General features: G+C 37.1%; 1 protein-coding gene across 2 annotated transcripts in view; it reads right to left on the bottom strand.

Moving 5' to 3' along the window:
• The window catches only part of LOC126811161 (spondin-1), a 247248-nt gene that overhangs the window by 118592 nt on the left and 107910 nt on the right, over positions 1-20746 (bottom strand). For both annotated transcript variants that reach the window (XM_050536685.2, XM_050536686.2), the window contains exon 6: positions 19708-19859. In XM_050536685.2, the coding sequence (XP_050392642.1) occupies positions 19708-19859 (152 nt within the window). The remainder of the gene's footprint in view (positions 1-19707; positions 19860-20746) is intronic.

Genomic DNA, 20746 nt, shown 5'->3' with positions numbered 1-20746 from the left:
AAGATAGATAAGGGTAATGGTTTTCTGAATTGAACGGCAGTTGATGACGAGTGTTTAGACTTTTTAGGTTTAGTATATCAGTATGGTAAATCAGTAAAGACAGGCTGTTAATCGAACATGGTGAATCAAGTGTAAACTGTAATGTCCGCCAGTAGTAGGCCTATCACCTGTACAGTCAGTATTACATGTATATTATAATGGTTTAACGGTTCTAATGTTTATTACGGTATGGACATCCTATAGAGTTGTAAGAAAGGAACAATAAATGGCTAAAGATACATTGGACTATTGTTTTAATTACAGCTGCTATATTAGTTTTAGAACATGCAGTTAGTTTCACACAACTGTAATTAGTGTAACAGATGAAATTTCATTGTGAAGTGAGTTTATAGTATTAATCATGGCATCAACTCGCGAACCAGTGGTAAATTTAATAGACTTTGGTGAAGATGACAATGACAATATTGATAGTGTGTCGGTAAATCGTGTCAGTAAAAGAACTAACGTTTCAACTTCTGTGATTCGCGCCCAAGAAAGAGCTAAAATTGCAGAATTGTTAACGGAAAGGAAGTACTTAGATAAATCTCAAGAAATATAAAGTTAGAAATTAATATTGCTAAGGCTCAAGCCAGAGAAAGGGCCTTGACAGAATTAGTCCACGAGGAGGAAAATGAACTTAGAGTTTTTTCTGAAATTAATTCTGTTGAAAATGTTGTTAGTCCCGGTAATCAGCAAGAGAAACAGACAGCTTATGAATCTAGTAATAACGCTACACCGATAGGCCATATCCAGAATAATGAGAACAGTTTCCTAGAGCGTTCACCTTTACAGAACAATTATGCAACACAACCCCCCACCGTCAACAAAGGTAGATAACTCCACTGATGATATACTAACAATGCATAAACAATTAATGGCAGCAATGTCTCTACCTCAGGCTGAAATAAAGAAATTTAAAGGTGATGCGATGGAGTATGATACTTTTCGTAGTGCCTTTGTAGCTAGAATTAGTTCCAAATTGAATGATCCTGCTAATCGTTTGTATTACTTACAACAGTTACTCGAAGATGAACCGAGATATTTGATTGACAGTTGTTTACATTTAGAGCCAAATGAAAGTTTTTAAGAAACTGTGAGCCTATTAGATAATGAATATGGAGATGCGTATAAAGTGTCAACTGCATACATTAATAAAGTTCTCAACTGGACTACAATTAAAGACGATGTACACGGTCTTAAAACTTTCTTATTATATTTAGTCAAGTGTAGGAATGCCAGGTCTGGACTATCGTATATGACTGTTTTAAATCATCCCCCAAACCTACAAGCTATAATTCAGAAGCTTCCGTTTTACTTACAGTCTAAATGGAGAGAACGTGTTATGCGCCTTCGTAAATATGATCACAGAATTCCAGACTTTAGTGACATAGTTGAGTTCGTTAAAGATCCAGTTGAGTCAGCTAATGATCCTGTCTTTGGTAAAGAAGTGTTAACCAAACCCAACACTAATATCAGTCGACCTTTCAAACCTATGCATTCTAATAAGTTATCATTTTGTAAAGAGAAAAGTTTGCCACTAACTTACAAGCTACTAAGTCTGATCGACCCTAGTTGTCACACGGGACCGGGTACCCCCAAGGTAACAACAGACCTAACCAGAATGACAACAGACCTAAATGTGTATTTTGCTCTGGTTATCATGATCTGAATTCTTGTCCTGATTTCTTCCAAATATCCCTGGATCGTAGAAAGGAATTTCTTCTTGAAAAGAGACTATGTTTTGGATGCCTTTCAAATGATCACTTCACCAAAGGATGTTTAAAGCGATCAAGCTGCTATAAATGTAATGGTCGCCATTTAACAGTTTTGCACGACGACAATTTTGTTTTGAAAAGAGATAATTTGTTTAGTTCTAAAGATACTTCTTTAAGCAATAAAATTGAACTTTCCACTAAGACTTGTAGTGCAACAGGGCCTATTAACTCTATAATTTTACAGTCCGTTATTCCCGTTTTGATACAGCATAAAAACAGTCACAAAGTGGTAAAGACTTATGCTTTTTTCGATAATGGTAGTAGTGGGTGTTTTATTACCAAATCTATTCAAGATAAAATAGGCGTTAAAGGATCTGTGACTAAATTGAATCTTGGAACTATGCATGGTCAAAATGTAGTAGATTGTGAAGTACTAAATGGTTTACTGTTGTCAGATGTATATGGTGAAAATACAATAGAAATGCCTAAAATGTATACCAGAAATGAAATACCGGTGACTTGCGAACAGATACCTACACCAAAAACTGACGGTTATTGGGAGCATCTAAAGGACGTAGCAAGTAAGATTCTGCCATACGACCCAAAATTAGAAATTGGTTTGTTGATTGGTAGCGATTGTCCAGTCGCACTAGAACCACTTGAAGTCAAGCCTTGCCATGGCAAAGGACCATTTGCTATGTGATTACTCCATGGATGGACAGTAAATGGACCGCTTAATACTGAATCGTCCAATGGTCAAATCATGGTTAAGAATATCATTGTTCGTGATATTGAACATTTTAAGGAGGTGCTCACTCCAAAATCAGTACTTAGTATATTTGAAAAGGACTTTAGCGACTTATGGGTAAACAATTCTGCAGAAGAGTATGGGTTGTCTCAAGAAGATAAACGGTTTATGGAAATCGTCAAGAATGGAACCAGCATGGTAGACGGTCATTACAAGGTTCCACTTCCGTTTCGGTCCGACAATTTATTGTTTCCGGACAATCGTGCTCAAGTAATTAAACGTATGGAATGGCAAAGAAAGAAAATGATTACTAGTCCGAAATATTATGAACATTATAAGTTGTTTATAGACAATAACATTGCTAAAGGTTATATCGAGAAACTACCAGTGAATAATACGTCGATAGAAGGTCATGCTTGGTACCTGCCACATCATGGGGTGTACCACCCGTGTAAAGTTGATAAATTACGCATAGTGCTTAGTTTAATGGTTATTCCCTAAATAGTCAACTGTTACAAGGTCCTAACTTAACAAATTCTTTGATTGGTGTTCTAACGCGGTTTAGAGAGGAACATGTTGCCTTTGTAGCCGACATAAAAGGGCATGTTTCATCACATTAATGTACCAGAATATCAGCGTGACTATCTAAGACTTTTCTGGTGGAAAGATGGTGATATCAGTAAGGAATTGGAAGAGTTTCGATTTACGGTACATTTGTTTGGAGCTACATCCTCTCCCAGATGCGCCGGATTCGCGTTGAGATGCACAGCTGATGACATACAACACAAATTTGGTAATTCAGTTAGTGATGCCATAAGGAACAATTTTTACGTCGACGATTGTCTTAAGAGTGTTCCGGACACCGTCACTGCTATACAGGTTATTAAGGATTTAAAGGAAGCATGTAGAAATGGTGGATTTAAGCTTACTAAAGTAATGTCAAACTGTATGGGCGTTTTGAAGTCATTACCCGAAGCAGACAGAGTGATAGTTATATCTTAGCTTAATTTAGACTTTGATTATGAATTATCACTCGAAATAGTACTTGGTATTAAATGGTTAGTCTCTTCAAGTCTTCAGATTCTTTCGGATTTTCAATCGTTATTAAAGACAGACCCTTAAGTCGAAGGGGTATTCTTTCAATGGTTTCGTCTATTTACCATCCGCTTGGATTTGTTGCACTAGTTACTTTGGTCGCGAAGAAAATTCTACAAGAACTATGCGAGCTGAATTTAGATTCGGATGATCCCATTCCATTAGAGTTCCAGACACGTTTGATGAAATGGAGACAGACATTAGAAGCCATAGAATCCATTGAAATTCAAAGATGTGTAAAGCCTACCCAATTTGATACGGTCATATCGCGCCAGCTGCATGTGTTTTCAGACGCTAGCTCGATAGCTTATGGTGCGGTTGCGTATTTACGGTTAGAAGACATTAAGGGTACTGTACATTGTAGTTTCTTGATTGGCAAAAGCAGACTTGCACCTATTAAATCTGCACCTATTCCACGGTTAGAGCTTACCGCGGCGACAGTGGCTGCAAAACTGACTAATGTGTTAATTAAGGAGCTAGAAACTAAACCAGACACAGTTATTTGTCATACAGATACTACTACGGTATTACGGTATATCAGAAATGATCACAAACGGTTTAAGTTGTTCGTCGCCAATCGCGTTCAAGTGATTCGTAACTTTACAGACCCGTCGCATTGGAAATATGTAGATACTAAAGTAAACCCAGCAGACAATTCATCACGTGGTTTAAATGGGGAGTCATTCTGTCGGTCAAATAGATGGCTTCATGGACCTAAATTTTTATGGGAACCAGAAAGTACGTGGAATAATGATAGCGAAGTTCCCGTTCCCACTAACGATAATGATTTACAATTGAAAACAGTAAACATTAACGCAATTACGGTATCAACTGACACGGTGCAGAGACTGGTCGAGTATTTATCAGACTGGTACAAGCTTAAACGTGCTGTTGCTGTATTCTTAAAATTTAAAGCGATATTGAAGCAGTTAAGTGTCGATAGAAAGGGTTACATTGGGAATCAAGTGGATTCGTTCATGAAACGTAAAAGACATGATCTTTTACAAGGCTTTAGTGTCACAGTTCCCGATATCAGAAATGCAGAACTTGCAGTATTTCGTTTCGTGCACCAGTGTGAGTATGCTGTCGAGTTGTCAATTTTGGATAACTTTGATTCGAATGCAGAGCAAAATCGTAATGATTTCAGACGTAAACGATCATGTATAAAGTCAGTTTCTCATTTATGGAAGTTGGACCCAATAGTACTAGACAGTGTTATTCGTGTTGGTGGTCGCTTGGATAGAGCAAAGATGGACGACAGTGTTAAACACCCAATCGTAGTACCAAAAGGAAGTCATATCGCTAAGCTTCTTATTAGACATTTTCATCAATCTCTTGGTCACGTGGGATGTGCTCATGTTCTCGCATCGCTATGTAGTAAATATTGGTTGATCAGTGCTAATTCTTCTGTACGCCATGTAATTAGTAAATGTGTTAAGTGTCGTAGATTGAGTGCCAAACCTAATGTACAAAAAATGGCTAATTTGCCAACTGAACGAGTGAATTTGTCAAACCCGTTTGATTATGTTGGCATAGACTATTTTGGGCCATTTGTTATCAAGGAAGAGTGCAAAGACTTAAAACGATACAGTTAGATTTTCACGTGTTTATCTAGTCGAAGCATTCATCTTGAAATAGCGAATTCTTTAGAATCCGACTCGTTTATCTTAGCATTAAGTCGGTTTATCACACGCCGAGGTCCTGTAAAACAAATCCGCAGTGACAACGGTACCAACTTTATAAGGCCAGTTCAGAGTTACGCATAGCATTAAACGAAATGGACAACGATGGTATTCATAACAAACTTTGTAATTATAATATAGAGTGGATATTTAATCCCCCAACGGCAAAGTCATATGGGCGGGATGTGGGAGCGCCAAATCCGTTCAATACGTAAAGTGCTTAATGGTCTTCTTATGGAAAATGGTGACTCTCTAAATGATGAATCATTTAGAACATTAATGTGTGAAGTGGAGAACATTTTCAATTCGCGCCCACTTACATTCATTTCGAGTGATATGGACGATTACGAACCAGTCACTCCAAATCATATTTTGACAATGAAGTCTCAAATAGTTCTACCGCCACCAGGGTGTTTTCAACGTGCTGACTTGTATTTACGTAAGAGATGGCGCAGAGTGCAATATCTCACTGGTCTCTTTTGGTCAAGGTGTAAACCACAACGTAATCTGAAAATTGGTGACATTGTTATTATATGTGACGATTCGTTAACACGAAATGATTGGAAATTAGGTCGTATATTCGCGACTGAAACTGACAAGGAAGGCCTAGTTCGAGCTGCAACTGTTCATACGGCTAATGGTGATTTACGATGACCAGTTCATAAACTTGTTCTTCTTATGGAAAATGAAAATTAGACAATCTGTAGACATTTTAGTGCTATGATTAATTAATTAATTATGTACATTGTACATGTATTATGTTACAGTATTTGATTTTATGGTATTAGCTGCAGTGTATAATGTATATTGGTAAATTAGATGTTGTATAATTTAGGGACCGGGTATATGTTACTGCAGCAAAACGCATTGCATTATGTATAAGGATAGTTAATTCGTTGTCTGAGGCCATTAGTGTGGTCTGCGTCCATAGTTAAGTCGTGGTCTGATTTCCGGTTATGGCGGCAACGTAAACATGTGCTTGTTAAAGAGTTAGAACAGAAACTAATCGCTGATTGTTCTAAAACCGTTTCTCGGCTCCGTTCATGTAAGATAGATAAGGGTAATGGTTTTCTGAATTGAACGGCAGTTGATGACGAGTGTTTAGACTTTTAGGTTTAGTATATTAGTATGGTAAATCAGTCAAGACAGGCTGTTAATCGAACATGGTGAATCAAGTGTTAACTGTAATGTCCGCCAGTAGTAGGCCTATCACCTGTACAGTCAGTATTGTATTATAATGGTTTAAAGGTTCTAATGTTTATTATGGTATGGACATCCTATAGAGTTGTAAGAAAGGAACAATAAACAGCTAAAGATACATTGGACTATTGTTTTAATTACAGCTGCTATACTTGGTATTACATACTTTTACACTCTTTGCGTACAAGGAGTGGCCATTTTGTTGGGCAGTTTCATTTTGACTTTTTACGAAATTTAAATTCAATCATCATTAACTGTGATACATTTAAACGGTTTTTAAAATCGGATAAAAATTGTGACTTCTAAAGGGTCCACAAGCTAAAACGCGATATTTCGTACAATCAGGGGCCATAATCCAGGAAGTTACGGTCCAGTGATGGGATTTCAAATTTTTTCTTGTCGGACATTTTACCGAAAATAAAGAGGCATAACTCTTATCATTATTTATGCAGAAAAATTCGTGCCACAATTAAAAATCATATGTCGACAAAATATTCAAATACGTCATAAAACCTGAAATGATGTCAACCACGTCGAGTCAAACCCTGCAATAAAGTGTGTATTCCTAAACGATGTTATTTTTTGCCTCCACAGGTAATTAGACAGTTATTATATGTAAAATATGTTTAATTCGTGCAGTAACATATTGGTTATCAATGTCACGTGTATAATTATTGTTGATGTAGGTAGAATTTTGCCTAGTAGTGATTTTCTCATTCAACTAAGACGGCATGGTTCCCGTTGCCGCCATTTTTACATATATTCAGTCTCAAATGACAAAATGTGCATGTTATGTTCTTACATTAATATTAACATTGTGAAAAGTCATAAAAACCGGAAATGATGTCAACCACGTCGAGTCAAACCCCGCAATAAAGTGTGTATTCCTAAACGATGTTATTTTTTGCCTCCACAGGTTAACCCCATGATTGGAGAACCGACAGTCACACAGTATGATGTACATACCTATGCCAGTTCCCCTAGACCAGTACTTGCCCAGTGCATAGCGTAGTGTAACAATTGGTGGCCTTGTCTGGGATCTACATCAGGATCTACATTCTACAGTGGTATAACTGTTAACTTGGCAAAATGGAGGAAGAAGTTTTTGAAATTATGAGTAGATTATTCCAGTTGACGCTTCCTCAGCTAATCAAAGTGTTGACTGACCTAAAATTCGAAACCACAGGTGTAAAAATCAGAGCTGGAGCAGTAAGGGTGATAGATTCAATTCTTGTTGACTCGGATGACTTAAAGGAGAACATAAGTCGTTTATGTCAGGTGATGCCTGTGTGCCCAAACACTGTGGTTCCTCATGAAACTAATTCCATTGGAAGTGTTGCAGGAACTTTGCCAACTAGTTCTACAATTAGTGTTACGAATCAAGTCAGCAACCAACAGCCAACTCAGCCGTTTGAAGTCTTAAAAAAAGAATTCAGAATTCAGGGTCAAGTCTGTGAGAACTCTAAAGGAATATCCTTTATGAATTTAGTAAGACAGATAGATGGTGGTATACAGAAATGTTATAGTAACGAAGAAATCGTTGATGCTGTGTTAAAAGCCATACCCATTGGCGCTACAATCAGAAATTACCTTGAAGGACATGAATCGTTGACTCTTCCAGAATTACGCGGTATATTGAGAGCGCATTATCATGAAAAGTCCAGTACAGAATTGTTCCATCAACTAAGTACTGATTCACAGAGAGAAAGGGAAGATCCTTAAGATTTCTTGATTCGATGCATGGACCTAAGGCAGAAGATCCTGTTCTCATCTAAAGAACTTGGAAGTGTTCCGTATGATTCCAAACTTGTCAACTCTATGTTTCGCCGTACAGTGGCGACTGGTTTATTGAGTGAAAGTATCCGGACGGACATGAAACCTTTTCTAGATCGTGCAGAATCAGATGAATGCCTTATTGTGGAATTAACGTCAATTTCACTACGTGCCAGTGAACGTGAATCAAAGTTATCTACTTGTACCGGTAGCAGTAAGAGACTTAAATCAATGAACAAAATTGACTGTGCAGAAATTGACAACAACAATAATAAGGACTTAAAAGCTTTAATAGCAGAAGTTGCTTCTCTTACAGAATCATTACGTAAGAATACGGTATCAAAACCTGCCAATGGATACCGAAAGAGACCGATGGGTTGTAAAGCTTGTGTTGAAGCTGGAACCAACTCTTTGTGTAGACATTGCTGGTCATGTGGCTCTTCTGAACATAAAAAGAGCTTCCATAAAAACTCTCAAGCTCAAGTTTCGGAAAACTAGGTCGAGTCACTGGAGAGGGGGGTCATGTGACTCCTGTTGGTAAAACCCCTTGTTGTTGTTATTGTTCAATAGAGAAATCATTAAAACTTTGCTGTAACTGTAATATCTCATGGTATTGTTCTAAACATTGTCAAATGTCTGATTATAAAAATCACCAATTATTATGTCATAAAATTAAGGAGATCAATTGTAATTTAGTAAATAATCCTAATTCTATCTCCCTAAGAGATTTAAGGGGACAGGTATTATTTGTGTCACCTAATGACAAAAGTAAATTAATTAGTGAGTCTTGTAAGGTTGATTGTTTATTAAATGATGTATTAACACATGTATTGTGGGATACAGGATCACAAGTTAGTTTAGTCAGTAAGGAATGGTTAGATAAACATTTTCCTCAAATTGTTGTGCAAGATATAGGAAAATTGTGCAGTGAAGATGTGCAACTGAAGGGAGTGAAGTCGGCCAACGGTACCGCTATCCCATTCATTGGCTGGACCGAGCTTCGATTTAAACTGAAGTCAAGCCCTGAGATGCTTGTTCCTTTTTTAGTTACCAAAGTTAAACACATAGACTATCCTATTATAGGGTACAATGTTATTATACATTATTGTCGGACAAATGATTTCTCGCATGAAATAATGTCAAATTAATTTCCATTTCTAAATGTCAATCAATCATATTCGTAATGTTGTTAAATTGTTGAAATCTGTAGTGTAAACAGTGGTCACCGAAAAAACGTCATCAAGGCTAAAAGTTCGAAAGTTATCCATTCCTCTATTCGGACCGGAATTTTTTTCGAATAGTACTCGCGTTAATTGTTTATTTACACCCGATTTAAAATATGACTCTGCGAATCAAGGTCATGGTTTAGAAATGAAGGAACTTTTAGTAACAGTTGGTAAACAAAGTCATATTAACTTGTTAATTACCAACAATTCGTGCTCTGATTTGGTAATACCTCGGAAATCTCATTTAGGAGTGCTATCAACGATAAGCTCATTAGTAGAAACAATTCCACCTAGTGAAAATAAACCGTGTTCAGATGTGAATGTTGAGACTAACAAACTTTATGATAAAAATAAGCCTGAAGATTTGTGTGATAATCCTTGGAAACCTCCTGTCGATCTAAGTCATTTGAACCCGTCCCAACAAGAGAAAGTTAAGAAACTGCTTAGAGCCAACTCTGAAGTATTTTCTAGATCAGATGACGATATTGGGTTTATACCTGATTTACAGTTAGAGATTTCACTTAAAGATGATATACCTGTCAAACAATCATATATTTCCATACCTGCACCGTTATATGTAGAGGTCAAGGACTATATTACCAATTTAATTGCGAAGGGATTTATTCGTAAATCCAAATCACCCTATTCCAGAAAAATGGAGAACTACGCCTATGTGTAGACTATCGGAAAAGTCTCTTTATAACCTTTTGAAAGTTGAATTTGGAAGTGGCCCCAAGAAGAAATTAAAAGGAGGTCAAGTATCATCAAACCAACGGATCCAGTGGACAGATGAACATAGAGGATCATTGAATGGATTAGTAGACTTTTTAATTTCACCTCCAGTAATGGCGTATCCATGTTTTGATAAAACAATCTATCTTCATGTTGATGCCTGTGCTGAGGGTTTTGGTGCTATCCTTTACCAAGACGGAGAAGATGGGAAATCTCATGTTGTAGCATATGCATCCCGTAGTTTAACCCATGCAGAAAAGAATTACCACTTACATTCCGGAAAATTTGGGACGTTGTCGACAGATTCAGAGATTATCTTTATTATTGTCCTCATTTTACAGTCTACAGCGATAACAGTCCACTAAGCTATGTTATGAATACCCCTCGTCTGGACTCAGCACGCATGAGATGGGTTTCTGAACTATCAGAATTTAACTTTACGGTGAAGTACAAACCTGGTAGGCTTAACAGTGATGCAGACGGGTTGAGTAGAATGCCTCTTGACTTTGAGAAGTATAAACGTGCCTGTTCACAAGAGACCAACCAAGATATCTTTTCTGCGATTATTAAATCAGTAAAAACTCAAGATGATAGAAATTTTGTATGGTGTTCCAGAGTAAATGATGTGAAGGATGTTTGTGAAGAGTTAAACTTACTCAGTAAAGAAGAGATTTGTTCAGAGCAATATAAGGATTCCAGTATTGCCTTTGTGAAGAAGTTAGTATCTAGTGGTAATAAACTAACCAGGGCTGATCAAAAAGCCTGTCCTGAAGAATCAACTAGACTCCTTTGAGAATACTCATCATTGGTAATTGACAAAGATAGATTGTTGAAACGAGTCAAGTCTACTTCTGATTTAAAGAAATTATCTCAATTGGTATTGCCTATGAAATATCGCAAATTTGTACTACAGCAGTTACACAACAACATGGGACATCTCGGCACCGAGAAGGTTATGTCGCTGGTTCAAAGTAGATTCTTTTGGCCCAAGATGGCGTCTGGATATTGATCATTATATAACACGGTTATGTTCTTGTGTCAAGTCGAAAGCCCCAACCAAGAAGACTGTAGCTCCATTGAAACCACTAGAAACAACGCACCCATTTCAGATGGTATCAATTGACTTTCTTCATTTAGAAACCTGCAAAGGCGGATACCAGTATATTTTACTTGTTGACCACTACACAAGATTTGCTGTCGCCTACCCAACAACCAACAAATCTGGTCGTACTGCTGCCGACAAGATTTTTAATGATTACGTTTTAAAGTTTGGATTTCCTGAAAAACTTCACCACGACCAGGGTAGGAAATTCGAAAACGACTTCTTCAGCAGACTTCAGAAGTATTGCGGAATCAAACATTCGAGAACAACTCCATACCACCCTGAAGGAAATGGTCAAGTAGAAAGGCTAAATCATACCCTATTAGGTATGCTCCGGACACTTCCAGAAGATTTCAAGTCCGACTGGAAGAACCATGTTTCAAAGATGATACATTCTTATAACTGTACTAAGAATGAGACCACAGGTTACTCACCACATTTTCTATTATACGGAAGACAGCCACGTCTCCCAGTTGATCTTATTTTCTGTTTAGACGAACCAAGAAAGCACTCAGGATATAAAGATTACGTTGATAGATGGTCAGAATGTATGCGTGAAGCCTATGATAAAGCTTCCAGTAGTGCTTGTAAAGCTAGTGCTCGGTCTCAGACTAGGAGAGATGCAAAACCACAGAATGCCGTTCTTGTCCCTGGAGATCGTGTTTTGGTCAGGAATCTTGGTGAAAGAGGTGGGTCAGGAAAGTTACGCAATTACTGGGAAAAGCATATTCACATTGTAGTCAAACATATAGATGATAATTCACCCGTCTATGAGGTTAGAAGTGAAGAAGGTTTTAAAGGAAAGTCAAGAAGATAACACAGGAATTTGCTTCTTCAATGCAATGACTTGCCAGTCGATAAATCTGACGTTTCAGTACAACCAGCACGTAAATCTTCTGCACCCAAGGTTGAATCAAAACAATTGTACAGTTTGTCAAGTGAATCCAGATCGTCTAACGAAGGTATTGTGATCTGTCGAGGAGAATCTGATCATCAGCCCTTAAATCCAGAAGCGGAGCCGTTTGTTCCCATGGTATCTGATGATCCTGTGGAGACTCCCGACGCCAGAACAGTACCATCTGAAGCAACATTGGAATCACCTTGCATATCAACCAGTCCGCCTGTTAGTGATGGAGATGAGTTTCACAGTGTAATCCGAAATCAACGTCGAGTCCGTCCACCGAAGCGCTTAACTTACAATACTCTTGGACAACCATCTAGTCACGTTTGGTGTATTTCACATGAAAGTGAATACTATTTTTAGGTATGGTTTCGGATACCACTGTATTATTTGTATTACTTCGTCGTTAGTTACTGTATTATGTTAATAAGTATTAAGAATGTGCAGTATTGTATAATACTGTGTTTAACAAGATATTTCTATTTTAGATGTAATCTAAACATATGGTTTACCAGACTGATCACCTGAGTTCAAACTATATGATAGGTATCTTAAAGTGCCAAAGAATATCATTGTTGTTAAGCAATCTGTTTTTAAGGTATAAGCCTCTAAAATGCATTTTAAAGGAGTTCAATTTGTTTTGCGGTTGTTCACAATTTGTTAATGTCGGGACGACATTTTATTTTGTGGGTAAGAATGTGACGGTAGGAATATGGAGGGTACCGTTTTTGCGTTTACAGTTAAGGGGAGATGACAAACTGTTTTGACACCACTCCGGGTTACGTCATAAAACCGGAAATGATGTCAACCACGTGAAGTTAAACCCCGCAATAAAGTGTGTATTCCTAAACGATGTTATTTTTTGCCTCCACATGTAATTAGACAGTTATTATATGTAAAATATGTTTAATTTGTGCAGTAACATATTGGTTATCAATGTGACATGTATAATTATTGTTGATGTAGGTAGAATTTTGCCTAGTAGTGATTTTCTCATTCAACTAAGACGGCATGGTTCCCGTTGCCGCCATTTTTACATATATTCAGTCTCAAATGACAAAATGTGCATGTTATGTTTTTACATTAATATTAACATTGTGAAACATCATAAAAAACGGAAATGATGTCAACCACATCGAGTCAAACCCCGCAATAAAGTGTGTATTCCTAAACGATGTTATTTTTTGCCTCCACAGGTTAATCCCATAATTGGAGAACCGACAGTCACACAGTATGATGTACATGTGTTTGTACACTTGGCCTTGCTACCCTACCTATGCCTGTTCCCCTAGACCAGTACTTGCCCAGTGCATAGCGTAGTGTAACACTAGCCAGTAATATTCCTCCAAAATTACATGTCTTGGTCTATACGGCAGGAAATGAAAAAATGGTGTTCGAAATAATAATACTTGTAGTGATGACAAAACACCATCCCCTTCTTCATAAGTCAGTATTTTAAAATTACATTGATAGTTAAATCACTCGTAAAAAGGCATAGCTAATTTCAGCGTATGGCGTATGTGACTCGTAGCACATAGCTTCATAGTAAGCACTGCCTTATATGTTAAGCAATTTTCGTGCGGTGCTCGAGATTACGGGAAAGTGCCACTGTGGATGAGAATTTATATATGGAGTCTTAAAAGACGTAAAAAATATCGCAGACAAAATGACTGTCCATTGATGTAGGTTGTTAATTACATGTACTCTTACGATATGTGAAATCTATGACTAGTTTATAGTTGCTGTCGGCTCACATCAATGCAATTAATGTGTCTGACAATGGAGAAACTACGAGGTAGACACGTGGATTAAAATTATAATCAGTTTTATTGGATTGATGAATAGTCTGACAAAGGGGAAGGATTAAGTCAGTCAATTATGGCAGATTAAGTAGTTGATCAAGGTAGGTGTATACAGTGTATAACACGATAAGTACGTTGATCACATAATTACCTAATCAATACAGCCTATTATCAACGTTAATCGGGTTGAGTGGTAGTTATACACTCAGTACACTATATTAATTTTGGAATTTTGAATATTATTCACCATGTTTTGATGTCCGATTGGGCAATTTTGGGCGTTTGGAAAATAGAGTTTGGAAAGTCCGGAACATACGTGCGAAATACCATCCCTGTTATGGTCTGATATGCGTGAACAGCGAAAGGAACCAAGACCTTTGGGATATAAACATATATTTTAAGTTTCAGCAAAATCAGATAAAAATTGCACGAATTGCGTGCAAGCAGCGGCCATTTTGTCAGGCAGTTTCGGTTCGATTTTCACTAACTCAACTGTCATAGGGTGTATCGTTGACATATCTAAACGTTTTTTAAAATCGGATAACCAGTGGCTGCCAGGCAGGATACGCCCACATTTTCGAGAGATGGATAGAGAACAAGCTAAAAAGAAAGTGATTTTTCCTACAATCAAGGGCCATAATTCAGGAAATTACAATTTGATATGCACAAATATCGAAAGGAACCAAGATCTTTGTGTTTCAAGTTTCAATAAAATCGATAAAAATTGTGACCTCTATAGGATCCACAACCTTGATATACCATATTTTTACGCTATTTGAGAACGAAGGGTGGCCATTTTGTCTGTCAGTTTTGGGCTGATTTTCACGAAATTCAAACTCAGCCGTCCTTCGGGTGGAACGGCGATATAATAATACGTTTTTTTAAATTGGATAAAAATTATGACCTTTATAGGGTGAACAAGCTAAAAATGCGATTTTTTGTACAATCGGGGGCTATAATTCAGGAAGTTACGGTCTGATATGCGCGAATATCGAAAGGAATCAAGATCTTTGGGTTATAAACTTAAATTTCAAGTTTCAACAAAATCGGATAAAAATTGTGACCTCTATAGAGTCCACAACCTTGATATACCATATTTTTACGCTATTGGAGAACGAACGGCGGCCATTTTGTCTGTCAATTTTGGGATGATTTTCACGAAATTCGAACTCAGCCATCCTTAGGGTGTGACGGTGATATAATAATAGTTTTTTTAAATCGGATAAAAATTATGACCTCTATAGGGTCCACAAGCTAAAAACGTGATTTTTCGTACAATCGGGGGCTATAATTCAGGAAGTTACGGTCAGATATGCGCGAATATCGAAAGGAACCAAGATCTTTTAGTTATAAACTTACATTACAAGTTTCAACAAAATCGGATAAAAATTGTAATCTCTATAGGGTCCACAACCTTGATATACCATTTTTTACGCTATTTGAGAACGAACGGCGGCCATTTTGTCTGTCAATTTTGGGCCGATTTTCCCGAAATTCGAACTCAGCTGTCCTTAGGGTGTAACAGTGATATAATAATACTTTTTTTAAAATCGGATAAAATTATGACCTTTACAGGGTCCACAAACCTCAAAAAGCGAATTTATGTAAAATGCAGGGGCTATAATTCTGGAAGTTACGGTCTGATATGCGCGAATATCGAAAGGAACCGAGATCTTTGGGTTATAAACTTACATTTCAAGTTTCAACAAAATCAGATAAAAATTGTGACCTCTATAGGGTCCACAACCTTGATATACCATATTTTTACCCTATTTGAGAACGAACGGCGGCCATTTTGTCCGTCAATTTTGGGCCGATTTTCATGAAATTCGATAATACGTTTTTTTAAATCGGATAAAAATCATGACCTCTATAGAGCCACAAGCTAAAAACGCGATTTTTCGTACAATCAGGGGCCATAACATACATGCCAACTATTCCGATTTTGTCGGAATCATTCCGATTTTCTGAGTCTAATTCTGAATTCCGATTTTACTCTTTATAATTCCGTTTTTTTAAATTTATTGGAAGAAATTTATTATATTTCATTCCTGACCTTTTTGATTGATAAAATCCCTCTCGTTTTATTTTTACATTGACGACTGTCTCGGCATTCTCGCTGTTTGTTGTGAATCTGATGGCGATACTGTTTATCGTAGTACGAGTCGGTAAAACAACGAAAATAGTCGAGAACATGTGTCATGTTTTCCTTATTATTATTAATATAAAATGGAATAAGCTATTATGTCTGGACTAATCAAGATCAAAATGTCATGCGATTATTTCCGTCATTTGCCGTGTCTAATTTGCATAATTCGCGGTAAAAGGACGGAAATAGCTGAAAACATGTCCCCAGTTTTCTCAATTATTATTAATATAAAATGGAATAAGCTAATATGTCTGGACTAATCGAGATTAAAATGTCACATGGTTATTTCGTCATAGGCCGTGCCTAATTTGCATACTTTGCGGATATTATTTGCTTCGCGGATATTATTTGCTACGCGGAGCCATTCTCGCATACACTCGTACAGTACACGGCGGGTTTAATGTTAGTTGCCAGTAACGTCATTGCTTCTTCCTTAGCCATATTTCCTTCTGACTTGATAAAAAATGTTTTCAAGCTGTTTTCCATGTGTGAAAAAAACAAATTACAATTATAAATAAAACCCAGTATAAATAATTTACGACTTCTACTTCCGTGTCGGTCGTCAAGACAAACAAAATGGCTTCCAAAACAAATATCAGACAAAAATACCGGGAAACCTACGCCAAAGAATTTCCAGGAACCATTACGTCCTCGCGTAGAGGCTCCGAATTCGCATTTTGTTTAGTCTGTAGGAGTGATTTATGTGTTGCTTACGGTGGTATTGTAAATGACAAAAAGCATATATGCATACTTTCGTATATAAATAGGTAAAAAAAACTCAGATGCAAGGACCTAAATCACCAGCTGTTTATATCAAATAATACAAGGTATTGCTTTAAATAGGTGCTAATTTCTCACCGATCGAACTTGGACCTGCGGTCCTCGCTCTACCCTCAAGACAAGGCATTCTGATTTTCAATCTCCTTAGGTTGGCATGTATGCCATAATTCAGGAAGTTACGGTCAGATATGCGCGAATATCGAAAGGAACCAAGATCTTTTGGTTATAAACTTACATTTCAAGTTTTAACAAAATTGGATAAAAATTGTGACCTCTATAGGGTCCACAAGCTAAAAACATGATTTTTCGTACAATCAGGGGCCATAATCCATGAAGTTTCGATCCGATACATGCCAATATCGAAAGCAGCCGAGATCTTTTGGAGATAAACCTATATTTCAAGTTTCGTCAAAATCGGATAAGAATTGTGACCTGTAGAGTGTCCACAAACAAATTGTGGATGGACGGACAGGGGCGATGACAATATATGTCCACATGAAAATGTGGGCGTATAAAAATTGTGAACGAGATTTTCATCAAAATCAGATCAAAATTGTACTCGATCATGATTATGGTGTAACGGTAATATATATGAAAGTTTTTAAAATTAGACAAAAATTGTAACCTCTTGAGGGACCACAAGCTAAAAACGTGACTTTTCGTAAAATCAGGGGGCCATAATCCATGAAGTTTCAATCCGATACATGCCAGCATCAAAAGGAACCAAGATCTTTTGGAGATAAACATATATTTCAAGTTTCGCCAAAATCAGATAAGAATTGTACCTGTAGAGTGTCCACAAACACTCTCACTCAATTACGATCAAAGTTATCATTATCATGTCCCAAAGCCTATCTCTGCTCATTATCAAACTTCAAGTAATTCACCTACTGTGGTTTGCCATTTTTTTACACTCACAGACACCTTGGGGCAATTTACAAATCTCTGACGACTCCCACATCTGCATGTACTCTGTTTAGTCAAATTTCCCATTTTTTGAATGGTGGGATTTAGGGCCTGTGCTTCAGTGAGTGACATGAACTTGTAGCTTGATGTTACGTTCTACATAATGGCGTAAAACGTGTGGAACAAGCTAAATAAGTTAATATAGCTCTTTAAAGCTTGATAAATATTGGTACATCTCATCTATATAAATAAAATAAAAGTTTGTATGTATGTATGTATGAATGGCCGGTGTGTGTATGTTTGCCCATTGATTTTTTTCTAGAATCATTATTTGGAAATTTCTAGAAACAATGAAAATTTCAGGAAACAGTGTTTCGAAATCATTGGAAGGTTCTGGAGGGTTCTGGAAAAAGTTGGAAGGTTCTGGATCTAGGAAAGTTGTGGAAAATTTGAGAATGTTCCAGAAAGTTCTAAAAATTTCCGGATCAGACCAGTCCAAGGGCAGAACTTTCTTAGCACTTTGTACAGAACTAAACTTTTGTCGTAAGTTTGAACCAAGTGGTCTGTGTTCTCGATTTATTGACACTTCGTGCTGTTGCACTTATTGTGCTTATTTGAGAGAAATTATCTCTTTGTTTTACATTGTGCTGTTTTGAGAGAAATTATCTCTGTTGTTATCCAAGTTTAGGATTATTGTTGTGGATTATTTCATCATATTATACCGATTCAAGGATTATTCATCCTGTCAGATTTGTATAAATTATTAAAATGGTTGTTGTGTTGATTTGTCTGATAGAGGTATTGGGTGGATCTTGAATCTCTAAACTACAATCGATAATCAGATCTGGGCCTCTGGTGAATTGGGCTCGGGCGAAGCTGGGTATCCTGCTAGTATTTTTATATACTAAAGGATACACTGATTGTATCTTACGATATTTTAAAAAATAATCTATTGACACAAAATTTGCATATTTCTTATGCCCCAACAAGCCGATCAATGGATTTACGACCTTTCTCCCTATCTCCCAGCAGAACAGTAGGACGTTAAACCCCATTTCATTTCATTTCCCTATCTCCATCCTCGATATCCCCGGTGGTATCCTCGGTGGTCTCATTCCGTTCCCAATATGCTTGATGACATTAATGACTTACCACTGCCTGTTTTGACCGACATAAAAACATCTTTCCTATCAAAAAGATGTTTTATGACATCTTTTTGTGTACATGTCACTTTTATATTAAATTTCTTGCAAACTTTCTCATAATCGAGCGAACAAGCTGCCATATTGTTGTGAATGTAAACAATGAGGTTAAGACTTGTTTGTAAACTGTTTTTTGATTGGTTTGTAAAAACAAGCTACGATCAAGGGCAGATAATGTGAATACCGGTATGTGAATACCCCATGGATGAACCCAGGATATAGTGAAGTAGAATGAAATGAGATCACACGCACAAAAGGAATTTTCTCACAGAATTTTGACAAGGAGTAGGGTCGCCTGTCCAACCTCATGGGTTTTCTCCGGGTCCTCCCACTGCTAAAGACCCCTACGCGCAAACAAATTATTGAAATAAAATTGAACCATGTTAGTCCCAAAATGACCTAGTTTGTTTCGAGTGGATGTTTCTCTCTCTCACTAACTCGACTTTATGGCCATCCAAAAAATATTTTCAGTCCCAAGGTTGGAAAACACTGTGATATAGTAATGGATACCTTTACTGCCTTTCACTTTGCTTGTAATGTAATGTAAAGGCTTTTAAAGAAGCTGTAAAGATGTCCTTTCAATGCTATTTTTTCAAGACTTTTTCATACAATGCGTAAGTGACAAAATAATTACTAGAACTAGATATAAGCTTACCTGCTGTTTCATATATTTTTCCAAAGTTCTCCAGATTCCAAATTCACAGACTTCTTTAACAGCAGGTGATGCCATACCACCATACCTCCAGATCTCAAAATCACTAGAATGAGTAGCACCAACAACATTTGACCAATGAACCAAAGGATTGACTGAAAAATAATATAGGATGTCAGGAGACATATGCTATAAAGTCGTCTGCAGTCCACAAAGGTTGTCACACATTTATTCTTTTCTTGGTATTGGGAGCATTTACAAAACTATAACCAGCGGCTGCCAGGCAGGATACGCCCACATTTTCGAGAGATGGATAGAAAACAAGCTAACAAGAAAATGATTTTTCCTACAATCAAGGGCCATAATTCAGGAAATTACAATTCGATATGCGCAAATATCGAAAGGAACTGAGATCTTTGTGTTATAAACTTACATTTCAAGTTTCAACAAAATCGGATAAAAATTGTGACCTCTATAGGGTCCACAACCTCGATATACAATATTTTTACGCTATTTGAGAACGAACGGCAGCCATTTTGTCATTCAATTTTGGGCCGATTTTCATGAAATTCAAACTCAATCGTCCTTAGGGTGTAACGGTGATATAATAATACGTTTTTTTAAATCGGATAAAAATAATGACCTCTATAGGGTCCACAAGCTAAAAACGTGATTTTTCGTACAATCAGGGGCCATAATTCAGGAAGTTACGGTCCGATATGCGCGAATATCAAAAGGAACCGAGATCATTGGGTTACAAACTTACATTTCAAGTTTCAACAAAATTGGATAAAAATTGTGACCTCTATAGGGTCCACAACCTTGATATACCATATTTCTACGCTATTTGAGAACGAACGGCAGCCATTTTGTCGGTCAATTTTGGGGCGATTTTCACAAAATTCGAACTCAGCTGTCCTTAGGGTGTAACAGTGATATAATAATACGTTTTTTTAAATCGGATAAAAATTATGACCTCTATAGGGTCCACAAGCTAAAAACTCGATTTTTCGTACAATCAGAGGCCATAATTCAGGAAGTT

Source organism: Patella vulgata, chromosome 2 (genome assembly GCF_932274485.2).
Source record: "Patella vulgata chromosome 2, xgPatVulg1.2, whole genome shotgun sequence".
NCBI lineage: Eukaryota > Metazoa > Mollusca > Gastropoda > Patellidae > Patella > Patella vulgata.
The sequence above is the reverse complement of the archived record's forward strand: the minus strand, read 5'-3'. Positions and strand labels throughout refer to the sequence as shown.